At 41.4% G+C, this 22618-nt stretch overlaps 2 protein-coding genes across 2 annotated transcripts; both read right to left on the reverse strand.

Annotated features, from left to right (window-relative positions):
• Positions 1-9791: 9791 nt before the first annotated feature.
• Positions 9792-14011, reverse strand: EXOSC3 (exosome component 3). Its single transcript, XM_089510646.1, has 4 exons — positions 13733-14011; positions 12817-12966; positions 10830-10981; positions 9792-10103 (listed from the first exon to the last, which is right to left on the reverse strand). Exons 1-4 carry the CDS (start codon positions 14003-14005, stop codon positions 9902-9904), a joined length of 777 nt encoding a protein of 258 aa, XP_089366772.1. The 5' UTR covers positions 14006-14011; the 3' UTR covers positions 9792-9901.
• A 4975-nt stretch (positions 14012-18986) lies between these two features.
• Positions 18987-22031, reverse strand: LOC149318898 (DPY30 domain-containing protein 1-like). The gene is made up of 4 exons (XM_089507915.1): positions 21943-22031; positions 20267-20489; positions 20013-20135; positions 18987-19100 (listed from the first exon to the last, which is right to left on the reverse strand). The coding sequence occupies exons 2-4, from the start codon at positions 20417-20419 to the stop codon at positions 19095-19097; spliced, it is 282 nt and encodes a 93-aa protein (XP_089364041.1). The 5' UTR covers positions 20420-20489; positions 21943-22031; the 3' UTR covers positions 18987-19094.
• Between the last annotated feature and the right edge of the window lie 587 nt (positions 22032-22618).

Genomic DNA, 22618 nt, shown 5'->3' on the forward strand with positions numbered 1-22618 from the left:
ACTTTCCATTTTTGGTCATCTGCCAAGAAAATAATCCATTTCAATACCAGACTTCCTGTAGGCGTTTTTGCCTTCCCATGCTGAAACATTATTTTGAATAAGGTAACATTTCTCTAATTACAGCCCACAACAGGGCTATCTCTGCAACATAAATATTGTGTTGTAATGACCCCTCCTAACCCCATAAGGGACCAGTTAGAAACAGAGGGGAAGCACATTTGCTTTTCTGTGCAGCTGCAGCCATGGTGTACCATGCACTAACTTGGCCTGTAGTATGAGTAATACCATTATCATCAATCTTAGTCCCTGCAGGTATCAACATTTCTTCTTCTTGCACTTGAGAAAATATTACCTGCCCAACCTTCCTGCTGTAGTCTTTTTCTTTTTAGTGCGTGGGCCTCAACTTTCTTTTAACTTGCTGTCAAGTAAGGGGTGGGAGAAAGCTTATCTCAACTGGTAGCAGCATGCAGTCTTGGATAGCCTGATCCAACTAAGATCGTCAATTGTGATTATACAATTCCAGATACCATCTATGTAGGAAAAACTACACATTTTTGTTTAAGTCAGCCTAGTGCCAAAAGAGCCCCCCCGCAAAGTGGCTTCCAGATTAAAATATGTATTATTATTTATTATTAAATTAAATATATATATATAATGAAGATAACAGGGTAAATGCAAATACAATTTATCAGTTAAATCATTAAATGTAACAGCAAGACAGAGGCATAACACAATTGATTCAGCTTGCCACTGCAAGTGATGAAAACAGCTTAAATGTACAAAAGAATTTTTATTTTATTTATTTTTTTAAAATATTCTTTATTGAATATTTAAATTAAAACAGAATACATTTACTTCAATGACTTGAAGACACACAATAAGAATAACTAACATTTTAAATGCACTCAGAAGCTAGTGCATATATATATATATATATGAATCAATGCATGGAATCTCATAATGTGGCCAAAGTATGACAGTCTCAATTTGATCATCTTGACTTCTTCTAGGGGCATTTCAGGCTTCATCTATTCAAGGACCAATTTGTTTGTCTTTTTCACTGTCAATAATATCCTCAGCACTCTGCTCAAGCATCTCAAATGAATTGTTTTTCTTCCTATCTGTTTTCTTCAATGTCCAGCTCTCACAGCCATACATGGTGATGGGGAATACCATGGTCTGGACAATTTTAACTTTAGTAGTCAATTGTGTGTCTTTGCTCTTTAAGATCTTGTCTAGTTTTTTCATTACTGCCCTTCCCATCCCAAGTCACCTTCTTATCTCTTGACTGCAGTCTGTATTCTAATCAATGTTTGATCCAAATTGTTAATTTCACAGTCCCCTGCCCTCAGGTTTACAATCTACAAATGAGGAAAAGGGAATGGGAGTGTGCCAGAAGGGTAGAAGGACAGGAGATAATGCCAATTGTTCTCTCTCTCTGAAGCCAGGTCAGTGGCAGCTGGAATGGAGGGAGGGCTGTTGCCATCAGTCTTAAAGAAGTACAGTATTCTTAAGGTACAATTTAAGATGCTGGTTATTACCTTTTAAGTCACAAGTGCCTTATGACCAAACTTTATGAGGCACTGCTTCCTCCTATGTAAATCTGCCCAATCCTTAAAATGAATTAGTCCATGAGCTAAGGGTCTAAAATTGGTGTGATTACCACCATCTGAAAAAATGCAATGAGGTTGACTCTACTAATAATGATGCTCATCATTGAGTAGCTTTCACTGAAAAGACATACATTGGCTTTATTTTTCAAATGGCCATGTAATGCTCAGTTTGGAGCTATTAACTTTTACCATTTTCCCCACATCAGGATTTAGATTGACCACTGATCAGAGGCAATTAAAAGGCTGAATGAAGAACATTTTGGTGTGTAATCTGTGTCTAGCAGATGCAACCTTGGCTTATATGAACAATTTTAATTGGAATCAATTTTTTATTTAATTTTTTTCATATATTACTTAAATTCTGAATTGCCTAGATTTTTTTCAGTGATATCCATCCCCACCCCACCAAGATTTCAAAACATTATGGATGTTTTCCAGCCCAACCCAGCAAGCCTTGACTCTAATTGGGTAAATATGTGGAAACATATTGTCAATTAATTGACTTTTGAGAAAGAATGAAGGTGTTAAGATATTGGACTATGACTTTGGAGGCCTGGGTTCAAATCCCTGCTCAGCCAAGTCACACTCGGGCAAGTCACACTTGGGCAAGTCACACTTGGGCAAGTCACACTCTCTCAGCCTCAGAGGCTGAGAGAGTGTGACTTGCCCAAGGTTACCCAATTTTTACACAATTAAAGTATCCTTCCTTTTGTGAAACCTAATGGCCACCAAGGCTATTAATTTGGTATATTGGTATAATACGTTATGCAAAAAGATAATGTCTAATCCTGGAAAATGGTAACAGACACCATGCAAAGGTTTCTCTCATCTGGATTACAGTCATTTTTATAAGTTTATAGGCAATTCATCATTACACCCCAAAATATTCAGGGCCCTCAAGTTTCTTTAAAAGAGTATCATGTACATATCAGTGAGACTGAACTCCAAATCCCCAGACAACACCCACTAGCAGATCTATCTATCTATCTATCTATCATCTATCTATCTATCTATCTATCTATCTAGATATATTAAACAGCAGTGGAGGGAAACAAGATAAAATCTCACGAGGCAAAGGTTGTGGGCTTGAGCAGCAATCCCCAGACCCACTTTCTGAGACCTTCCCAGCAGGTAAGATAAAGTCAATACAAACCACTAATCCCAATGTAAATGCCACCCCCGTACCCCACACCAGAGGATCCTGCAGTTGATGGCACTAATAACAACTACAGAGGTGTCCATCAGACCCAAAAGTGATGTGTACCCTCAGCCACTTCCAGACATAGATCATTCACCAAGGTGAAGAAAAACTATTTGAGGCTGCATCAGCACTGCAAAAATAATGTAGTTTGAAGTCGCTTTTACTGTCATAGCTCCATGCTATGGAATCCTAGGATTTGTACTTTGTTGGGGCACCAAAGCTTTTTGCTAGAGAAGACAAAATATCTCACACAACTATGAATCCCAGAATTCCATAGGACTGAGCCATGGTATTTAAGGTGGTGTCAAACTGGATTATTTCTGGAGTGAAGATGCAACCTCAGTCTCCAAATTGGGCCAAATCCCAGATTCCATAAAGTCCAAATAATTAGTATTTTCCAAGAAAGTCTGGAGTTGAGTTGACATAAATTGCTGAAGTATTTAGTTGAAAAATGACAAATTAGCCAAGACTGATGGCTATCCACAATGGTGACACCCAATGACAATATACATCCATACATGTGTTGTTGTGTGTCTTCAAATTGTTTACAACTTATGGCAAGGTCCTTTGAGACTGAGAGCATGTGACTTCTGCAAGGTCACCCAGTGGCGGGATACATACCGCCATTTAGTACGTATAGAATACGTACTAGGGTTAGGAAGGGGCGGTGCTTCCGCACCCCCCTAATCCTAGTACGTATTCTATACGTACAAGATGGCGGCGCCCCTTCCACATGGGCGCCGCCATCTTGACGTATTGGACGCTGAGCGTCCGTACGTGTCGCGGGCGTTGTGACGTAGCGAGTGCGCCCCTGGCGCCTCGCTACGTCGCAAACGCGACACAAGAAGAAGCTCCATTTTGGAGCTTCTTTTTCGCTCCGTGCGGGAGTCACGCCGTATGGAGGCTCCGGCTCCCCCGCGGATTAACCGGCGGCGGCGGCAGACCGCCGCAAAGCGGTGGTTTGTATCCCGCCAGTGTGTTTCATAACTGAGCTGGGACTTGAACCCTAGTTTCCAGGGTGGTAGTCTGACACTGTGCCATGCATACACACACACACATACATACATACACACAAGCTAGTTAACCATAATACATACGAACTAGTTAACTGTAATACTAAGATCTAATGTCATAGCCCTCCACACCAAGGTCTAATAATTGTTTCTTTCAGAACCAGTAGTACTACATTACCTTCAAGGCCAGGGTATCATTCATAACTGTAACTATCCCTCAAGCTGATTTCCTCTGACTACATTTATGAGCCAGAGAGGTAAAGGTCAAGACACCACAATATCTAAGCAACTTGTCCATATTCTCAAACAGAATGAACTGGAAGCTATCCATCAAAATAGGACAAGCAGATGTTATGGGGGCATCCTTTTCCGTGTTAGCTCTATAAATTGTCTTTTTAATATATTTACCCTAAGACCTATTGCGTTGAAATGCTGGCTAAGCCAGTTTTGCAGAGTTACAAAGCATTTCAAGCAGTTGTAGGTATGCCTCAGCCTGCAACCTTACATTTTAGGAATGGTGGCTAATTAGGGAAGAACTTTTATACAAGATTCAAGCATCGTCAATTTCATTGGAAAATGTGGGTGAGATTGTTAAATGACAGGCTATGCAGTTTAAAATCACTGTATTATCTATCTATAGGCAATTCACCACATTATTGCTGAATTACAAGAAGGCAGAGTTTTGAGAATTAGACGACTAGTAACAACTAATTTATATGTGAAAAGACTAAAGCAAGATGGTGAATATGAAGCAGAATATGGAGAAACTAATCAGAAATGCCTTGGATTAATCCTGAAGGTTCTCATCTTAACTGGGAAAAGTTACATGTTTGGGCTACTACCAGAACCTTCTAGCATTCACGATTTTCAAGTTCGTAGCCATGATAACTAAAGCAATGGATCAAAAAAGGAGGGCAGTTTTCCTCCTGAAAGCTTCCCAGAGAACAGTGGCTGGCTTTTGATAAACGCATTAGATGGGCTTTTACCCAGATTCAGGAATGCAATCCTTATGCTTTTTTCTGTTGAAGTAGATATTAGGACTACACACACTTATATACACACACATATATCAGAAGAGCTTTGACTAAAGAATCCATGAGTTTCAGGTAACCTTTACTTATTAATGAAATATCTTCTACAGAAATACTGAAAAAATATATATGTTGTTGTCATCTGAAAGAAAAATAAAGCCTTTGGAGGATATTCAGCTTCTAGCTTGAGTCACATCCTATCAAATATCTCCCATGGCAGTTAGTTCATGGGAAGGTTTAAGTATAGCAGTAGTACTGGACCGGGGCAACAACAGAAAACATGACTATCTAGTTCTCTGAGCTGTTTCACCCAATGTGCACAGTGAGAAATCTGGGTTTATCCACAAATGGGATCCATGAGCAATTCACTAGTATTAAGCAGATGAGCACCATACCTGGTTTTACCCACAACAAAGCTGAAAGGGCATTTCCAATGAAATCAACAGAAGGAAGCCATTTGAATTCTCCAATTTTCTGGCCATGACCTCCACAGGAAATAGCAGCAGTTTTCCACATCTCAGAATATGAAGAATGAAATGAATTAGCACAGAGGGATTAACTGAATTGGACCACTAGAATTTTAATACAATGGATACAACAGCCAATCGCACTCCAAGAACATTCAGACATCACAATTACTCAGGATTCTGACTTCACAACGAATGAGACAGCCTGCTGATGCTTGCTCATTCTGCTGCAGGAGCAGCTAAATAACACACAGACCTTGGGTCTGTAACCCATTATTTATTTACAATATTTATTTACAAGTATTTATACACCATTTGTATCTAAATACTTCAGTGTTTACATCAGTAAAATGTAAAATACTCAGTATAACACAAAATTCAATACACATTTTAAGCCCCCAAATGGTCTAGGGAGGGCTTGCTCCAATAAGGATATTTTAAAACTACAGACAGATGAAACATGCTGACTTTCTTATGGAAGAGCATTCCACATAGTAGGTTCTAAAATAGTTAAACAAACACCAGTATTTGGTACTATCAAAAGGATGTTGCCACATGATTTTAGAAAATTGAATAAATGTAGAAGACTGATAGCAGTATCTGATGTAACCAGGGCCCAAGTTGTTTAGGACCACATCAGCTAAAAAGAAAACATTAAAACTGGCCCAGTAGCGGATAGGCAGCCAGTTTAAATCTTTCAGCAGAGGTGTTACGTGCTGCCAGTAAGTTGTACCATTCAGAGGCCTGGTTGAAGCATTCTGCACCAGCTGTAGGGCCCATTCACATTACAAAAAAAATCGGTTCTGAAACCGATTCAATCACGTGAAGTTCCTACTCACCCCGAATCTCACACAAGCAAATCCGGGGCTTGCACACCCGTTCCGTGTTAAATGGCCCCTAGCGCGGCGTTTTTGAAATCGGCGCAAATACCGTTTCTTTTGGAAAACCCCGGGTCCTGGGAATGAGAACTTGGCCTCGATCACGATCGAGGCAAATTGAGGGAGGGATTTAGGTCAGAGGGTGGGCAAAGGGCAAGGCATTTCCTCCCCTCATCGGAGGGGAGGGGGAGGAGGAAAGAGCCCTGGGAAGAAGAGAGCAAGGGAAGGCATTCTTTAGGAGCCTCTTTTCCCTGCATCCCCTGCCCAAAGCCCTCTTTTCCCTGCATCCCCTGCCCAAAGCCCTCTGTCGCTGGGCATTCCTTCCCTTGCAGGAGGAAAAAATTCAGGTCACGAACGGAGCTCATGTCAGGCAAACCCCCCCCCCCCCCCTTTTCAAATTCAAACAATTTTTTTGGAGCAAATATGCGCATTGAATACATTATGTTTGTATTCCAGAGGCAGATGGAGCTGGGCTTGCACTTTATATCCTTGGATCTCCTTGCCTTCTGCAGAGGGGGAAGCTACAAATGTTGCAAACAATCAATGTTACATTTTTAACAATTTTTTTGGAGCAAATATGCACATGGTTTGTCTTCTTGAGCAGATACAGCAAGGGAAGCAAAGGGAAAGCTAATGTTGCTTTTAAAAGCATAAAAAAATGCATGGCAATCCCATCCTTTGCCTGGGACAGGGGCAGATCTGACCCCAAAGCCCACAGGTTTATAAAAAAAGAGAGAGAGAGAGAGAGGCATCTCTCTCCCTGCTTCAGCCGCTGAAACCCCTGTGCCTGGCTCTTTAAAAAGGGAGGACACTTTCCCCGATGCCCTGCAAACGTCACCATGACGATAGCTTGATTGGCAGCAGCCACCTCGCCAGCAGACACAGAATGCATTCGATTTCTAATTTGCAGGTCAAAATGCATTCGATTTCAAATTTGTAGTGGGCACTTGCTAACGGAGCGATTCGGGGGAGGGGCATCCGGATCAGCCCAGTTCCTTCCAGGTCTTTTAGACCAGTATGAATGGGGCCTAGTTTCCAGACCAATCCCACATTGCAATAGTTCAGCTTTGAGAATACCCATCTCCAGACCATTGTAGCCCAACTATTCTTAACAATGGCCTCAACTGATGTACTAGCCAAACCTGATAAAAGCCACTCCAAGCCACTGAGGTCACTAGGCTACAAACTTGATCCTTCAGAGGGAACCCAACTTCATCTACACAAAGTAGTTTACTTGTTCCCAAACATGAGAGCAGCTCACCCACAATCTGTTTGACTTACCAGGACCAAAACTCGTCACCAGTGCATCCAGGTGCTCATTTATACTTTGCACAGCCACATCTAATTCAGATGTAACAGAGAAACAAAGCTGGATGCCATCAGTGTATTGATGATTCTTTGCTCCAAATCTTCTGATGACTGATCCTAAAGGCTTCATGTAGATATTCAACAACATTGAAAATTAAGATGGCATCCTACAGTACCCCACAGCACACTTGCTAGGGAATCAAGAAACAGTCTTCCAGTTTCTGGAATCTGTCCTGTAGCTCACTATTGAAGTATAGTGCCCCCAACTCCCAGTCCACTGATAAGAGCTTATTATGCTCAATGGTATCAAAAGTTGCTGAAAGATCATCCAAGAGAAACAAGATTTCTCTCCCTCAAGGCCACCCATTAGGGTAAACAACGTGATTCAGTCCCCAAACCAGATTAGAACAGGTCCAAAATAAGTGTCATGTGTAATTGCATCACTACAACTCTTGGAAGGAACTTCCTCCCTCAAAATGTTTGCAACTGGCTGGTTCATCATACATGCAATTGTGGCCCCATAAACAACCCAAGAACCATGAGCTCTCTGCATTGTTGGGAAGGACAAGTCAGATTGTTGAGTCTGGATTTATAATCAATGAAAGTCAAAAGATCTATGGTTTGTGTTTAATTTCCTCCACTAGCAATGGGACTGATCAGGTGGTAACACGAATCAGTACGTGGCCTCATTTGCAGCAAGCCAGAAGTCCAGATTACAGTTCGCCCTCCATATCGACAGCTACTTTATTCACAGATTGTAAATATTTTTTAAAAAATTAAATTCAAAAAAGCAAACTTTAATTTTGCCATTTTATGTAAGAGGCAGTGTTTTATTACACTACTGTGTTTAATGCGAATTGAGCATCCAGATTTTGGTATCCACAGGGGATCCTGGAACCAAACCCCAGTGGAAGCCAATAGCCCAGTGTACCGTAATGTGCAAGCCCAACCTGTTATGCAGATAATAAAATATTGTTCTTCAGAAGACACAACTATTACCGCAATTACTACAATCTTAATTCCTTCTAGCATACTTTTCAGCAGTAAAACAGAAGGATAAGAGATATGCAAACAGATAAGAGGCAGACTGGGAGATGGGTTAGTCAATGGGGGTTGCTCCCAGCTATGAGTTGACATCCTCCATATGCACTGAAGAAAGCAATAAATGGCAATATTATAACAGACTGAAATAGGCATATGGAACATCTTATACTAGCTTGAAATGGAAATCTCTAATCCAAATTTGAGCACTTCCAGTGAAGCTACGTGTACAAATTAGCATCGGAAGGGTTCTAGCCTAAGTCTTTTCTCTAACAAAATGTGAACAATACTCTATATTTCAGCTAACAGTTATATAGTCTATGTTTAAAACTGTCACAAACTATTTTTATTCAATTTGATATTTAAAATTCAAAATATTTTAACATATTGCTAATTTTGTTTGTTGAATCCTGAGCACCTCACAAAGGAATAGGTGAGATAAACTCTTAAAACTATAATACATTTATGGGTCAAAAGAAAGTAAAATGTCTGTCAGTTATGTAAGAGCAGGAAGTCAGCTAGGGAACTCTTTCCTTGAAGGTTATGTATAGCACTATCAGTTCTTTGTAAGGTCATGGATAGGTTTCTTGCTTGAGAGAACTGTTGTTTTATTTCTGACATATTCATGAAATATTCCAGCAAAAGACAATGGACTCAACCACAACTTAGTCATACTTAAAGACAACCCCTAAATTCACTTCTCATGACTCATTGACATTGATTATAGTAGGTTTACTCTAAGTAGAATTGAATCTGGATTAAAGTAAACTGGTAGGTAAGCCCCCTTCCAAATATACACATGCACACAGCTGGAGTTTCTCCTCATCTTCTCCTTACAGAAATGCCCTCCTCTACATTTGCTCTTGGTCTATTGCTATATGTCCAAGCTAAATTTTTAAGAATGGGGAAATATCCCCTCACTATTTGGCTAATGGGAGTAGTTCCATGAGTGGGAAAACTTCACAACTGTAATTGGGTGTAAATACCAATGAATTCAGAAACTTACTCCTGAACATATACATTGACCAGCAAACCACAGAAAATGAACTAGCAGACTAACCACAACATAAACAGAATGGAGCTTCCATTCTGCTTTATGCTGGAAGAGCAGCATTTGTGAGTCAGTGGTGTAAACAGCTCTATAAAAATCTAATTTACCGTAAGCCATAGTTTGATGCTTGTCACTCAAGCAGTCACAACTGAGACAACGTTGAAAGACAAAGAATAAAAAGACACCAGAACTGTTAATGTTTATTGTCTTAAATACAAAATATAAAATATATATATATTTGTCTTCATATTCTATAATTTCCACACAGAATATAAAATGAGCGAGTTGGTTTCTCCCCTTAGTTTTCTGACAATTTGGCAACTGCTTGTTTCCTCTGTTCTGCAGTCATGTGTTCACAGGCTTCCAGGACATTTGCCACAATTAAAGTCTGTTGAATTGTTCTGGCTTTCACCCAAATTCTTCCATTCATTCCTAACACCAACTCAAATGGATATAGTTGTCCCAAATCCTGGATGATTTCGCAGTCTGGAGCTAAGAGTCTTAAACCAAAATACAAGTAAGGAAAGGACAGTCAGTATTTTCTTTGGGTAAAAACGCCATGTTTCAAACTATTGAGACCCAAATTACTATATAGGTACATTATCGGGAGGTGGAGATCTAATGAAAATCTATGTAGGAGCTGGAATGCCTTTAGTTAGGCTCACCCCCCCCCCCCAAATGCCACCAATCATTTCTATTGTTTTATATCCTCGCTTCATATCAGAACTCAAGGGAGTTCACAACATAATTAAAACACAAATACAAATCAAAATAAAACCTCCTTGCTTGCTGGGTGGAGTTCTGAAACAGATTGGGAGCTGCCACCAAGAAAACTCTCTTCTGTCCCCACCAGAGATGTACCAGTGAGGATCACAGGACTAAGAGAAAGGCTTCCTTGGATGTTCTTACACCCAAGCAGGCTCATATGGGGAAATATGGCCCTTTGGAATGGCCTATACCCAATATGTATAGGGCTTTATAGATCACAGCCAGACTTTTGAATTGCGCCCAGAAATGGACTAGCAGCCAATGAAGATGTCTTAACAAGGAATTTGGTGCACAATAAATACGGGGAATGAGCTTACTGTTTGTCAGCATCACAGTTGAACCACCTGGTTATTGCTTGTATGATTATTTAAGCTAAAGAAGGACATGATGGGGGAAATGACCAGTTTTTGTAGGGCAAGATGATAACAATATGCTGCTAAGATTTTTACCACACTTACTTTCTGATCAGGCCTAGTGATACTTTGAATAAGAAGCCATCTTGTCCAATCACTCCCATTCCATTTGCCCGGCCACTGCTATCTATACAGACCATCTCAGGTTCCATGTCTTTATTGGCAACGATGAACTGTCCGTAAATAAGGTCTCCCACCTAACAACAACAAAAAAAGGCAATTACCATTCAGAACAATCCATCCATTTATGTGAGATTTTATAATATCTGTTGTATTCTATTTATTATGGATATACAGTGTGTACACGTGGAAGATTAAGCTGCAGGAAATATAATGGTGCATGCGCCCATGGCACATGCACTGCATCGCACACGGGTATACTCCCCCATTAAAACAAATGGGGTTTGAGCGTACGCGTTTTCCCCATACGCGCAGGGGAGGCTGACGGATGCCCCGCGTATGGGGACGACCCACTGTATGTACAAAGTAATGAGAACAGAACATGGTAAAAACAATAATCACCGCAATGTGGACTTAACTCCTCTACAATTTCTTTTTGATAGGTATTACAAATGCCTGGTTAGAAAGAATTTTAAAGAGATTGCGTTTTGATGTGACAAGATAAGCAAGACTGGCTGTGCCTAGTGACTCTCTTCTGTGTAACTGATCTTTGGTGAGAGGACAGCTATCTCACCAGGGTTGGAAAACTCATTACATTACTGCTTAAGAATTTTATTAGGAAATTGTTTTGACCAGTTATGTACTTGCAGGTTGTTCACATACAACAAGACAACAGAAGTCATGAGTTGTAGTGGTTGGCATACCAGTCAACTGACACATCAAATGCTATCAAGCCATGAGTAGATATCTTGATTTCATTAATACTAGTTAGGACATGTGAAAGATCCATCAGTATGGATGTCAAGGAGAAAAGTGGTCAGTTCCTAGAAGATTTTATCTCACTCATGAAAACAGAGATTGTGGAGGGGAAGCTCATAAGAGCAGAACTTGTGCAAGCAACATTTAAACATGGTCAGAGTCTCAACCAGGCCAACAAACTTTATTTTCAGCTCTCTTACTACCAAGGTATAGAGGTAAGTGATAACTGCTGAAATAGGTATTTAAAACCATCAGGTCTCAGAAATATTGTTCTAAAAGCTTTCTCTTTTGGCAACAGATTAAAGATGTTTCAGCTGATTTCAGAGCTTTTCTCTGAAGCATACTACCACCTCAGCTCAATACCATAATCAGATGCAATACATCAGATATTCTCAACTATCAAATTTCGTAGTTCATCTGACATATGACTACAAGCTGGATCTCTTGAAAAATCTGATTTACCATGAATGAAGCAGCATGTTCATTCACGATACTAATCACTCCCACTAGAAACAGGAGTGGCTGAATAAACCACTATGGTTTATATATTATGGCACTTGAATCTGGCAATCTAGCTTCTCTCTTAAGAAGACTGCTCGCCAGGTTTGGATGCGATGATGAATAAGCCGCAGACAAAAGGTCTGTGGTTTGCTTAGCCATTCCTGTTTGATCAGTGGCACTGATCGAGCAACATGCACCGGCCTGCACCAATCTTGTTCACAGTAAACCCTAATTCTGGATTAGTGTGACATCCAAATTTGCCCTGCATTTGTAAAATGTATCCAAAAAGCCAACATACTTAAAGACTATTGTTACTCTTGGCTATGAAAGCATGGGAGTGGGAAATTTTGTTACCACATGCCTCTTCCAAATGTCAGGATCTCTTGGCAAGAACAGATCGACAGAAAGAGAAATATATCAAGGAATTTAACTTTGCTCAAGGTGTATACAATCTACTTAGGCATGTTCATACAGTGGCATTTTTACAAAGTCTTGTGACTCAACATTCTTACTTTGAACATTAATGTTAGCTTAGCAATGTAATCCTATGCACGCTTACTAAGAAATATGTCATACTGAATGAAATAAATAAGCACGTACGTAGGACTGCAAGCTTCAATCATAGTTATCAATCACATTCCAGTCTTCTCACCTGTACATTTGGCCTATTCCTTTTGGTTGCGCCTTCAAATGCCAAGAAGGAGAGAGACGCCTGCTCGCTTCCTCCAACATCCACTTTGAATATGTCCCCAGCTTTGGCAGTCACTATGCCTATTACGTGATCTCCCTTGACTGGTATATACTAGGGATTAAAATAATAATACTTTTTTAAAAAGGCTAATCAGTTTTTCTTACTGGACAAACATACTGACCCTCTGCAACACACTCCGCTCACAAAACTTGCCATCACTCAACTGCAGCTGTTTTCAATACTGCTATTTTTTCACACAATTAACTCTACTATAATAGTGTTTCCAATATACTCATGCATTAGCAAGAACATCTGAATATCAGCATGCCACGGATGTATCAATTCAGACTGTTATACATCTTAGAGCTTACACTGTTGATTTGATGCAGAGATATAAAATGGTTTATTATTACATGGACACCATATATATATATATATATATATATTACTTTGAAATGATTACATTTAATTCAAGTATGAAGAGAGCAGGAGAAAGACTGCAGGAGCAGGACGAGAACATACATCCTGCCTTTGGGACAAGTGTGTGTATATATACACACATACATTATATATAGTTAAATACACATATACACACTCTGTCTACCCGGGACTCCTGCACATCTACGCATGCGCACTCCTCTCCCCTCAATTTCTGGACTCCTGCACATCTACGCATGCGCACTCATCTCCCCTCGATTTCTGGACTCCTGCACATCTACGCATGCGCACTCATCTCCCCTCAATTTCTGGACTCCTGCACATCCACGCATGCGCACTCATCTCCCCTCAATTTCTGGACTCCTGCACATCCACGCATGCGCACTCCTCTCCCCTCCCGGACTCCTGCACATCCACGCATGCGCCCTGCCTTCCTTACCCGCCTCTGCTGGGAGTCCACCCAGTAGACTCCCCCGGAACCACTTCCGGGTCCGCGATAGCGAAGCACCCCGCACTTGGTCACCAGCAGGCCCTCCCCGCCGCGCCTCAGCCCCGGCCCGCAAACCAGCCGCCCCTTCTGAGGCCCGTTGGTGGCCAGGCGAAGCCGCTCCCCCGCGTCAGCCTCGCTGTGGCCCGGCAAGAGCAGCGCTTCCCCCGGCAGCACCACCCGCCCGACCCGCTCCCCGGCCGAGCACGCGCCGCCAACCGCCATGGCCGCCCGTTCTCACCTCGCGAAAACTCAACTGCGCATGCGCAGAGCTTTTCCATTTGCGGGCCGCATCAGACCATAGAGTTTGGGTTGCTAGAGTGGCAGTTTTGAGGGGGTTCTCCATTTTCTATGGTCCTTTCCCTCAGTTCTCAGGCAGATCATAGAGTTTGGATTTCTAGAGTGGCAGTTTGGGACGGGGTCTCTATTTTCTATGGTCCTTTCTCACCAGGCAGCAGTAGATCATAGAGTTTGGGTTGCTAGAGTGGCAGTTTGGGAGGCGTCCTCCATTTCCTACGGTTGAAACGATGAAAGCGCGACTGTCCACGTGGTCGCAGCCAGGTTCCCTTTTTCCCAGTGTGGCTGGAGGCACTCCTCTGCGCATGCGCATGAGAGACCGCTTATCCTGTGTTTTGTATGCACTGCAAGAGGCACAGAGTTTATTTTTTTATAGTGAAATGGTTGTGAGCCTTCAAGTCATTTCTGACTTGTGGCGACCTTACCATGGGGTTTTATGGGTAGGTTCCTTCAGAGGGGGGTTGCCATGGCCTTCCCCTGAGGCTGAGAGAGTGTGACTTCTTGCCCAAGTGGGTTTCCATGGCTGAGCCAGTGAGAAAGTCACACTCTCTCAGCCTCAGGAGTAGTGGTTTGAGTGTTGGACTAGGTCCTAGTCCAGCACTCAAACCACTATTCCCTGAGATTGTAAGCCTGAGGGCAAGGAACCGTCTAATTAAAAAATAATCATTGTAAGCCGCTCTGATAGCCTTTAGGGCTGAAGGGTGGAGTATGAATACCATAATAATAATAATAATTTTAAACCTGTGTGAAAGGCTACAGCCTTCCTTTAAAAAAAAGTCATCTAGTCTTGAATTGATTGAATTTGCAAATGGATAAGAAATATTTGTGGCACAAGCAACATACTTTGTAGGTTTTGCACATGCGCATCGCTGCAAGAAGGACCGGCGCTGCATTTGACTGCTTTGGCAGTCTTCAGTCATCTAGAAATGTAAGCATTTCAATGTCATTACGCTCATCCCTCCATATTTGCGGCTTTCATATTTGCAGATTTGATTACTATGTTCTCTCTAGAAATATCTAGATCTTCCAGCGCAACTCTATGCTCAACTTTAACTAAAAGTTGCACTAAAAGATCTAGATTCCTAGAGAGAATGCTCTACTAGGCGTTTGTAGCTCCTCCAGTGCAATTCTCTGGTCAGTGTCTGGCAGATGTTGACCACGGAGTTGCACTGGAGGAGCTAGAGATTCCTAGAGATGTGTATAAACATAGTGTTTTTGTTATTTGCAGTTTTTCCACATTCATAGAGATCCTGTGCCCCTAATCTCAGCGAATGTGGAAGGACAAGTGTATAGTCTTCAACATCCCAGGATAAGCTGGCCGAATACAACTTCATGAGAAGTCCACAAATCAAGCATCGGAAACAAGCGCTGCAAAATATTTCACAGCACTTACTCATTAAGACCAAAAATTAGTGCCAAAACTAAACAGTTGAAGTGATTTCTCCAGATGGAGAAATCCCCACAGCCCACCTTGGATGTGCAGAAAGGAACAAGACATGAAGCAGTGAGTTTACCAATGGGCTGGCGAACTCCTTTCTATGATGTTTTCCCTTTTGGTATGAAACAGTTTTGCTCATGTTTGTCCATTTGGCAGGGGCTTTGAATAAAACCAGTTAACACACATCTGTGCATCGTGAGAAATCCTTTTATATTCAACTTTGCGACTGGAGCAGTTTAGTTCTTACTATTTTGTGTCAAAGTGTTTCCTTCAGGTCAAATACACTCCCACGTTCTTAGACATTGAACATGGTCGCCAGAATCAAGGTAAAAACACATATGGAGATACTACTACTAGCTCATCTTAGGCCCAAAGCATACCGCAGTTTGAGACAACTTTAACTGCCCTGGCTCAGTGCTAGGGAATCTTGGGAATTGAAGTTTTGTGAGACATTTAGCCTTCTCTGTCAGAAAGCTCTAGTGCCACAATAAACTACAATTCTCAGGATTCTCTAGCACTGAACCCAGGCCAATTAATACGAGTTTCAAACTGGATAATTTCTGCATTCTGTTTTGGACTTTAGCATATTCTGTATGACTTTCAATGTCTTTCTGAAGGTGTCTGACCAAGATCTCTTGTCTCATCCCACCAATTGGACCGCCTTCCCACTGGAGAGGCCAAGAGCTTGTTATCTTTTCCCTAATGTCCTATTGCAAAGCAGATGCTCCTCAAAGTCTTCCAAGAAAGCCAATCTGTTCACCACAGAATCCCACAACTGAAGCAAGTTCTATATTACCATTAGTAGAAACCACACTTCAGTAACGTATACACAGATCATGCATGAGTGGCCCACTTTTACAATGTACCCAAGCCAACTGCTGTCAAAACATTTTAACAGGTTTCTGTAAGCTTTCACTTTTTGACGTAAAGTTTCTTATTTTAACAGGAATGAAAGAAGACAAGGGCATGATTACTTTGGTCCTGGTTTATTAAGCAGTGGCGACACCATCCGGTTGGCAGGAGACACAAAAATAAGCGATAGCCAAAGGTTTTTGTATAGTACATTAGAGCAGTACTTCTCAGATTATGTGATGTGGAGGAGTGACAGTTATTTATTTCCAATGTGCCTTTGATTAGCAATAAAATTGTGCCCATTGGATACAGTTGTTTCATTTTGTGGAATCTTGTCGGAGTCCATCACTTTCCATTGCAATGAGTTACAGTACATCTTTTGAGGATCACAAACAAAGCCTTATAAAACTGTCATTCAAAGTTTACTAGTCCTACAGCTTGGAAGAGTTACTTTTTTGGACTTTGACTCTTTAAATCCCCTAACCAGCATGGCAATGTAACCAGCATGCTAGATAAGAGTTCAAAAGTAACATTTGTAGTTACTTTTATAAACTGTAGTTAGTAATTGTAGTTCAAAAGTAACTTTTTCAAGGTCTGACCACTGCAAAACTCAAAAGCAAAATGGTTTGCATAAGCTTGCTATATTATTATTATTATTATTATTATTATTATTATTAAACAAGCTCTTGTTTGCATTTTATTTGCACTAAAGTTTGTTGGACTATGGTAGTGTTAGTGGCTACTGAATTACAACTCTTATGGTTACTTGAAAGCATATTTCACTGGATTTAATTGTTGTTACTCCAAAACTTGTCAGTATCATTTGCACCAATAATATTTCATTGCTTATGAGTGATAGTGCAATAGTCCTTGACATTTCTATGAAAGATTTAGCAGAAGAGAAATAAGAGATAAATGCATTGATATTTATACTTTGTTAAAGACACTCATTTTTATTCTTCCTAGCAACACTGAAGGTCATATTACACACAGATAACATAAGTCACAGTTACAGTTGCAAACGTTTCGCATCAAAATGAGAGGCCAGTCAGTTCTCATATAAAGAATGAGAATAATGCAAACCCTAGACTACATTGTGTATCTGTATTTTAATACAGCACTATCGACGTAACATGGCACTTTGCTGAGCAACACAAGACTAAGGACAAATCCCTTTCTGAAGGAGACAATGATTTCAGTTGAAGGGAAATTATTTCAGTTGAAGGGAAACACTGTATTTTGTAAGTATGAAAGAACCTTCAAAAGATGGAGAACCAGTCTATATTTGATAGTAAACTTGCTTGGGGAGACCTCATGGTCAGAGAGGAGTGTGACATGTGCTCCTCATGTGGCCCTTCCAAGCCACTTGAAAATTGACTATATAAGCATGCCTTAGTTAATGAAGCCCTTGCTTGTGTAAGGACTAGGACACTGGGAGACCAAGGCTCAAATCCCCATTTGGCCATGGTAACCAACTGGGAGACCCTGGGCAAGTCACACTCTTTCAACCTTAGATGAAGGCAAGGGGAAATACCCTCTAAACAAACCCTGCCAAGAAAACCCCATTATAGGTTAACCTTAGGGCCAGAGCATGTCAGAAATGACTCGCACACACACACCACCACCACCACTTGTGAAGCTCCTTTTTATGAAGCTCCTAGCCCCTTTTCTTCCTCATTCGCCATCTAGTTGGATTTTTTTAGCTGCATGTGAAACATTTTGCTGTCAGCATTCAGCAACATGTCTACAGTAAACTGCAACAAACAAATCTTCAGCTGGAAAAGAGTGGGATTCTGGAGTAGCCATGTGTGCCTGCCTCCAACAGGTAAACAGCAGCTGCCTCCTGAATCCTGTACTGAACATGCCTGAGCAGCAACAAAGAAAAAGGGAGAACAAATAAGCCTGCCTCAGAACTTCCTCCCAGCCTGTCAAAAAACATCTGTAAGTTTAGCCTCCAAAATGGAAATCGGAACAAGGGTGGATGCTAGTGAACAAAAAAGTCATCTCTAGACGCATTTCGGAAGAAGCCTTCAAGTGAAGGTTCAGGTATGGTTGTTTACATATGCAAGTCTCATCTGACCTGGTTGTTCACACACACATATTTTTAATTTTGAACAAAACATTTGCTGAAACCTGTTGTACATATCTTCTTTTTTCCCTATTATTTCCATGTTATTTTTGCCTCTGGTGACAAGTTTTCTGTTAAAGAAGTAATGCCCAGGAACTCTTCTGCTTCATTAACTGAGGTACACCTATATATGAATATAGAAATATATGCTAAAATGACCTTCCATATCTTCTATAGAGGGAATAGTGGGCAATCTTATCATGTTTCCCCCTACATAACAGACGTACCAATACACCTTCCTCCCAGAAGTAAGGTATCATTATTCATGTTCAGATCACTGCAGGTTGCACAAATGAAAAACAAAACAACTACTCTAACTCAAGCTTCTCAGTTTAACATTACACTCTTCTGCACAATGTGTTGGGTCAAAGCCCTCTTTAACTCAGGGGAACTTACCTCCAAGTAAACTGAGAAATGTTGTGCTGTTATTCTTAGTTTAGGCCTTAATTAGATCTGTGTTCCTCATCTGTAGTGTTATTTTCTAACATTCAACCCAGTCTTTACCACATTCAGGTCACTTTGATCCAGCTTATCTTCTAATGCCTGCTTTGATGCACTGGTTTCAAATTCTCCAGGAACGTTGACTATTTCTTGTTATTTTACTTCTGTTAATGAAAATGCATTTCATACACATCAGCACGAGACATACAATCATGGTAAACCCCCTTTTTGAAATAAAATTTTTAAAAAGAAATGTGCCCAAACTTTTTAAGTGTGTGAACTTTTACCGTTCTAAATTAACAATAAATTATTTTGTATAACTGCAAAGTCCTCAAGGGAATGTAGAAAACACTCATTTATACTGTCCAATCCTGGTGTAAAGAAAAGGATCTTTTCATTCACAAACTCACATTTGATGGTTCAAATTCACCATCAGGTTCAAGCCTAACTAGCATGCGGTGTTAGACTTGGCACACTCTTCATGAATATCAGTTCCATTATTATTTTCCATTTTCAACAGACTCTGTGCACCATTCTTGTTACTGTGTGCTTTCAAATTGTTTCGGACTTATGGTGACCCTTAGGCGAACTTATCACAGGGTTTTCTTTACAAGGGCCCGTTACAAACGGGCCTAAAAGTGTGCGCTCCGCGCGTGCTAGGGTTAGAAAGGGGTGTCCTTTCTGGACGCCCCCAACCCTAGCACGCGTGGAGCACGCACAAAGTGGCAGTGGTCGTTCCACATGGCCGCCGCCATTACGACGTCATGACCACACCGCCTCTATACGTCACGCCACGCTAGGGCGCATAATGCGCCCCTTCCCTGGCTGCAAAAGGAGCTCCAAAAAGGAGCTCCTATTGCCGTTTGCATCGCTGGGCGCAGCCTTCAGACGGCTGCGCCCAGCGACGCAGAGGACAAAGGAGCCAAGCGCTGCGGGGTGTCCTTGGAGCTTGAAGCATATTTGATGCATTTTGGTTGGCCAACAAAGGTATCACTGTTTGGTGGAATTTTGTTTGAATTGGCTAAATAGCCAACACAGCTACCCCTGCATATTTTCTGGATTGATAAGATTCAGACCTTCTGCTGTTCTTCAAATTTCTGGGCAACCAGGCGTTCTTCTGCTTTCAGTTTTTCTCTCCTTTCCAATTCTACAAGAGCATTTTCGTTTTCACTTTCCAGCTGGGCTCTCTCTATCTTCGTCTACAAAAGCCCAACACACAGGAAAATTGAGAGGGATGGGAAGACGAACAAAAACTCCATCACTTTGAGACTGGTTTTTACAATATTGGCTTTTTAAAAAAAATAATAAAAAAAGGAAAAGGGTGTCTCACCTTTTCTTCTTCATTTATTTTTTCTTTGTAACTGTAAATCCAGTATGCCAGAAAACTGATTGGATCCACTGGCTGGCGGTCTGCCACTTCAGTAAGTCCCTCCACCAAGCACTTTCCCATGCACTTCTTGAGGTATTCAACATCCATTCCCATCTTGGATGATGTTCTGCACTGATATTATGCACAGGATTCTCTCTGACTATATTCCATTAATGTTCCTTTCCTGCTAATAAAATAAAATCTTTTGTAGCTTGTTTCTGAGAAAGAATTTGCACTCAAACGAGAATTTTTGATGGGCTGTCTTCACACGCTTTCAGTACTTACAGAGATAAAGCTATGATGAACGCTGATTGCACTTTCAACGTACACTCCCCCCCCCGCCATGTTATATGAATAATATTTAAGAGCCAAAGCAGCTGGAACCACTACATGCACGTTAGTCACAAGCTGTGCTTCTCTTTCTGTCAAACAAATAAACTAACAGATTTCTGCAATGCTCTCTACATGGGGCTACCCTTGTGCCGGAAACTTCAGTTAGTACAGAATATGGCAGCCAGGTTGGTCACCAGAAGAACTAGGAGTGACCATATACTGTAACACTTATTCTTAAATCACTCCACTGGCTGCCAATTGGTTTCCGGGCGCAGTACAAGGTGTGGTTATGACCTTTATAGCCCTACATGGCTTGGGTCCAACCTATTTACGATCTCGCCTTCTTCTGTGTAATCCACCCCGCACACTCAGGTCCTCTGGGAAGAATTTATTGCAGTCTATAAAGACCAGAGTGACTGCAATTTTCCAAAGGACCTTCTCTTTAACTGCTCCCAGATTGTGGAACGGCCTGCCAGAGATCGGTCACATAACCAGCTTAGCTTCAAAAAGGCTGTCAAGACGGATCTCTTCCGGCAGGCCTTTTTGAACGGTATTTTAATTGTAAGCCGCTCCGGTTGTTTTCGTAACAGAGACGTGGGATATAAATAACGCTTTTATTATTTATTATTATTAGCTAACAGGTGATTCCACCATATAGGGAAGCAAATATGGGAGGTAAATGGGAGAATAGGAGCAGGGAGGAATGGCAGGGAGAGACCAATCAGTGTGTTCATATTTGTACAGTACATTGTATAGCATTGTCTCCAAGGGGACCAATAATAATAATATTGATAATAATAAAAATGATGATGCAATCTTTTGGCATCTCCAGATCTGTTCCTTTTTGGACCTATGTTGTATTTTATGTTTTAATGGATATATTTAAATTCCAGACCAAGTGCTCCTCAGGCAAGCTCTTATAAAAAGCTGGCCTTCTGGGAATGTGTGGGATGATTTTGTGCTTATCACCCGACACCATGGTGTCCCAAAATGGCATGACAAAGGGAGGACCTACAAACATTTAAACAGGATTCTATGCAAGCCATATTATGGAGGAGGATATTTGCTCTGGTGCCACAACAAACTACCATTCCCAGAATTCCCTAGCCTTGAGCCATGGCAGTTTAAATGGAATCAAACCGGATTATTTTTCCAGTGCCGATGCAGCCATAGTCTCCCAGCACTCAAAACTGATTCAGAAGAAATATAACTTAAAAGTTTTCACAGAATACAACCAAATACACACACACACCTGTTTTTCCTAAATTCTGCACCCAGCCCTATTCCCTCCCTTCCCCACTTACTGCAATGGTTTGCAATGGTTTGCAAAACTCGAATCTGAAGGGTTCCACCTGGGCGCGAGACGCCAAGACAAGAACCCGCACCGTTGCCTAGCAACCGGACGCTTCCCCCCCCCCGCCGCTCCCTCCCAAGTTTACGTCACAATAGCCGAGAGCTCTTGAGACGATCTGATTGGTTTAGGCGGGCAATGCTAGACAGTACGCAAGAGCCTGGCTGCATCATCACAGCTCTGCGCAAATATTCCAGGCTGACGTCGCTTTAACTGCCCTGACTCAATGCTGTGGGATTCTGGGAATTGTAGTTTCGGGAGATAATCTTTTCTGTGAGAGAGAGAGAGAGAGACTGCTCTGGTGCCACAACAGCCTACAAATCCCAGGATTCCATAGCACTGAGCCTTGGCAGTTAAAATGGGGTCAAACTGGATTGTTTCTCCAGTCTATGACTCAGGGGACCAGGTTTCGAATTCATGCTTGGCCATGGAAACCTTTGGAGTCACACTCTCTCAGCCTCAGGGGATGGAAATGGCAAATGAACTCTGAACAAATCTTGACAGGAAAACCCCCATTTTAGGGCCTCCATAAGTTGGAAATGACTTGAAAATACACAACAACAACTCAGGAGTGAGCTTCTGGGGTTCTCATCCACAGAGGAAGAAGCATAGTTTCTCTATGGTCCAAA

The sequence above is a fragment of the Sceloporus occidentalis genome, unplaced genomic scaffold (genome assembly GCF_023333645.1).
Source record: "Sceloporus occidentalis isolate IW3139 unplaced genomic scaffold, rSceOcc1.0.p SCAF_2, whole genome shotgun sequence".
Classification (NCBI taxonomy): domain Eukaryota; kingdom Metazoa; phylum Chordata; class Lepidosauria; order Squamata; family Phrynosomatidae; genus Sceloporus; species Sceloporus occidentalis.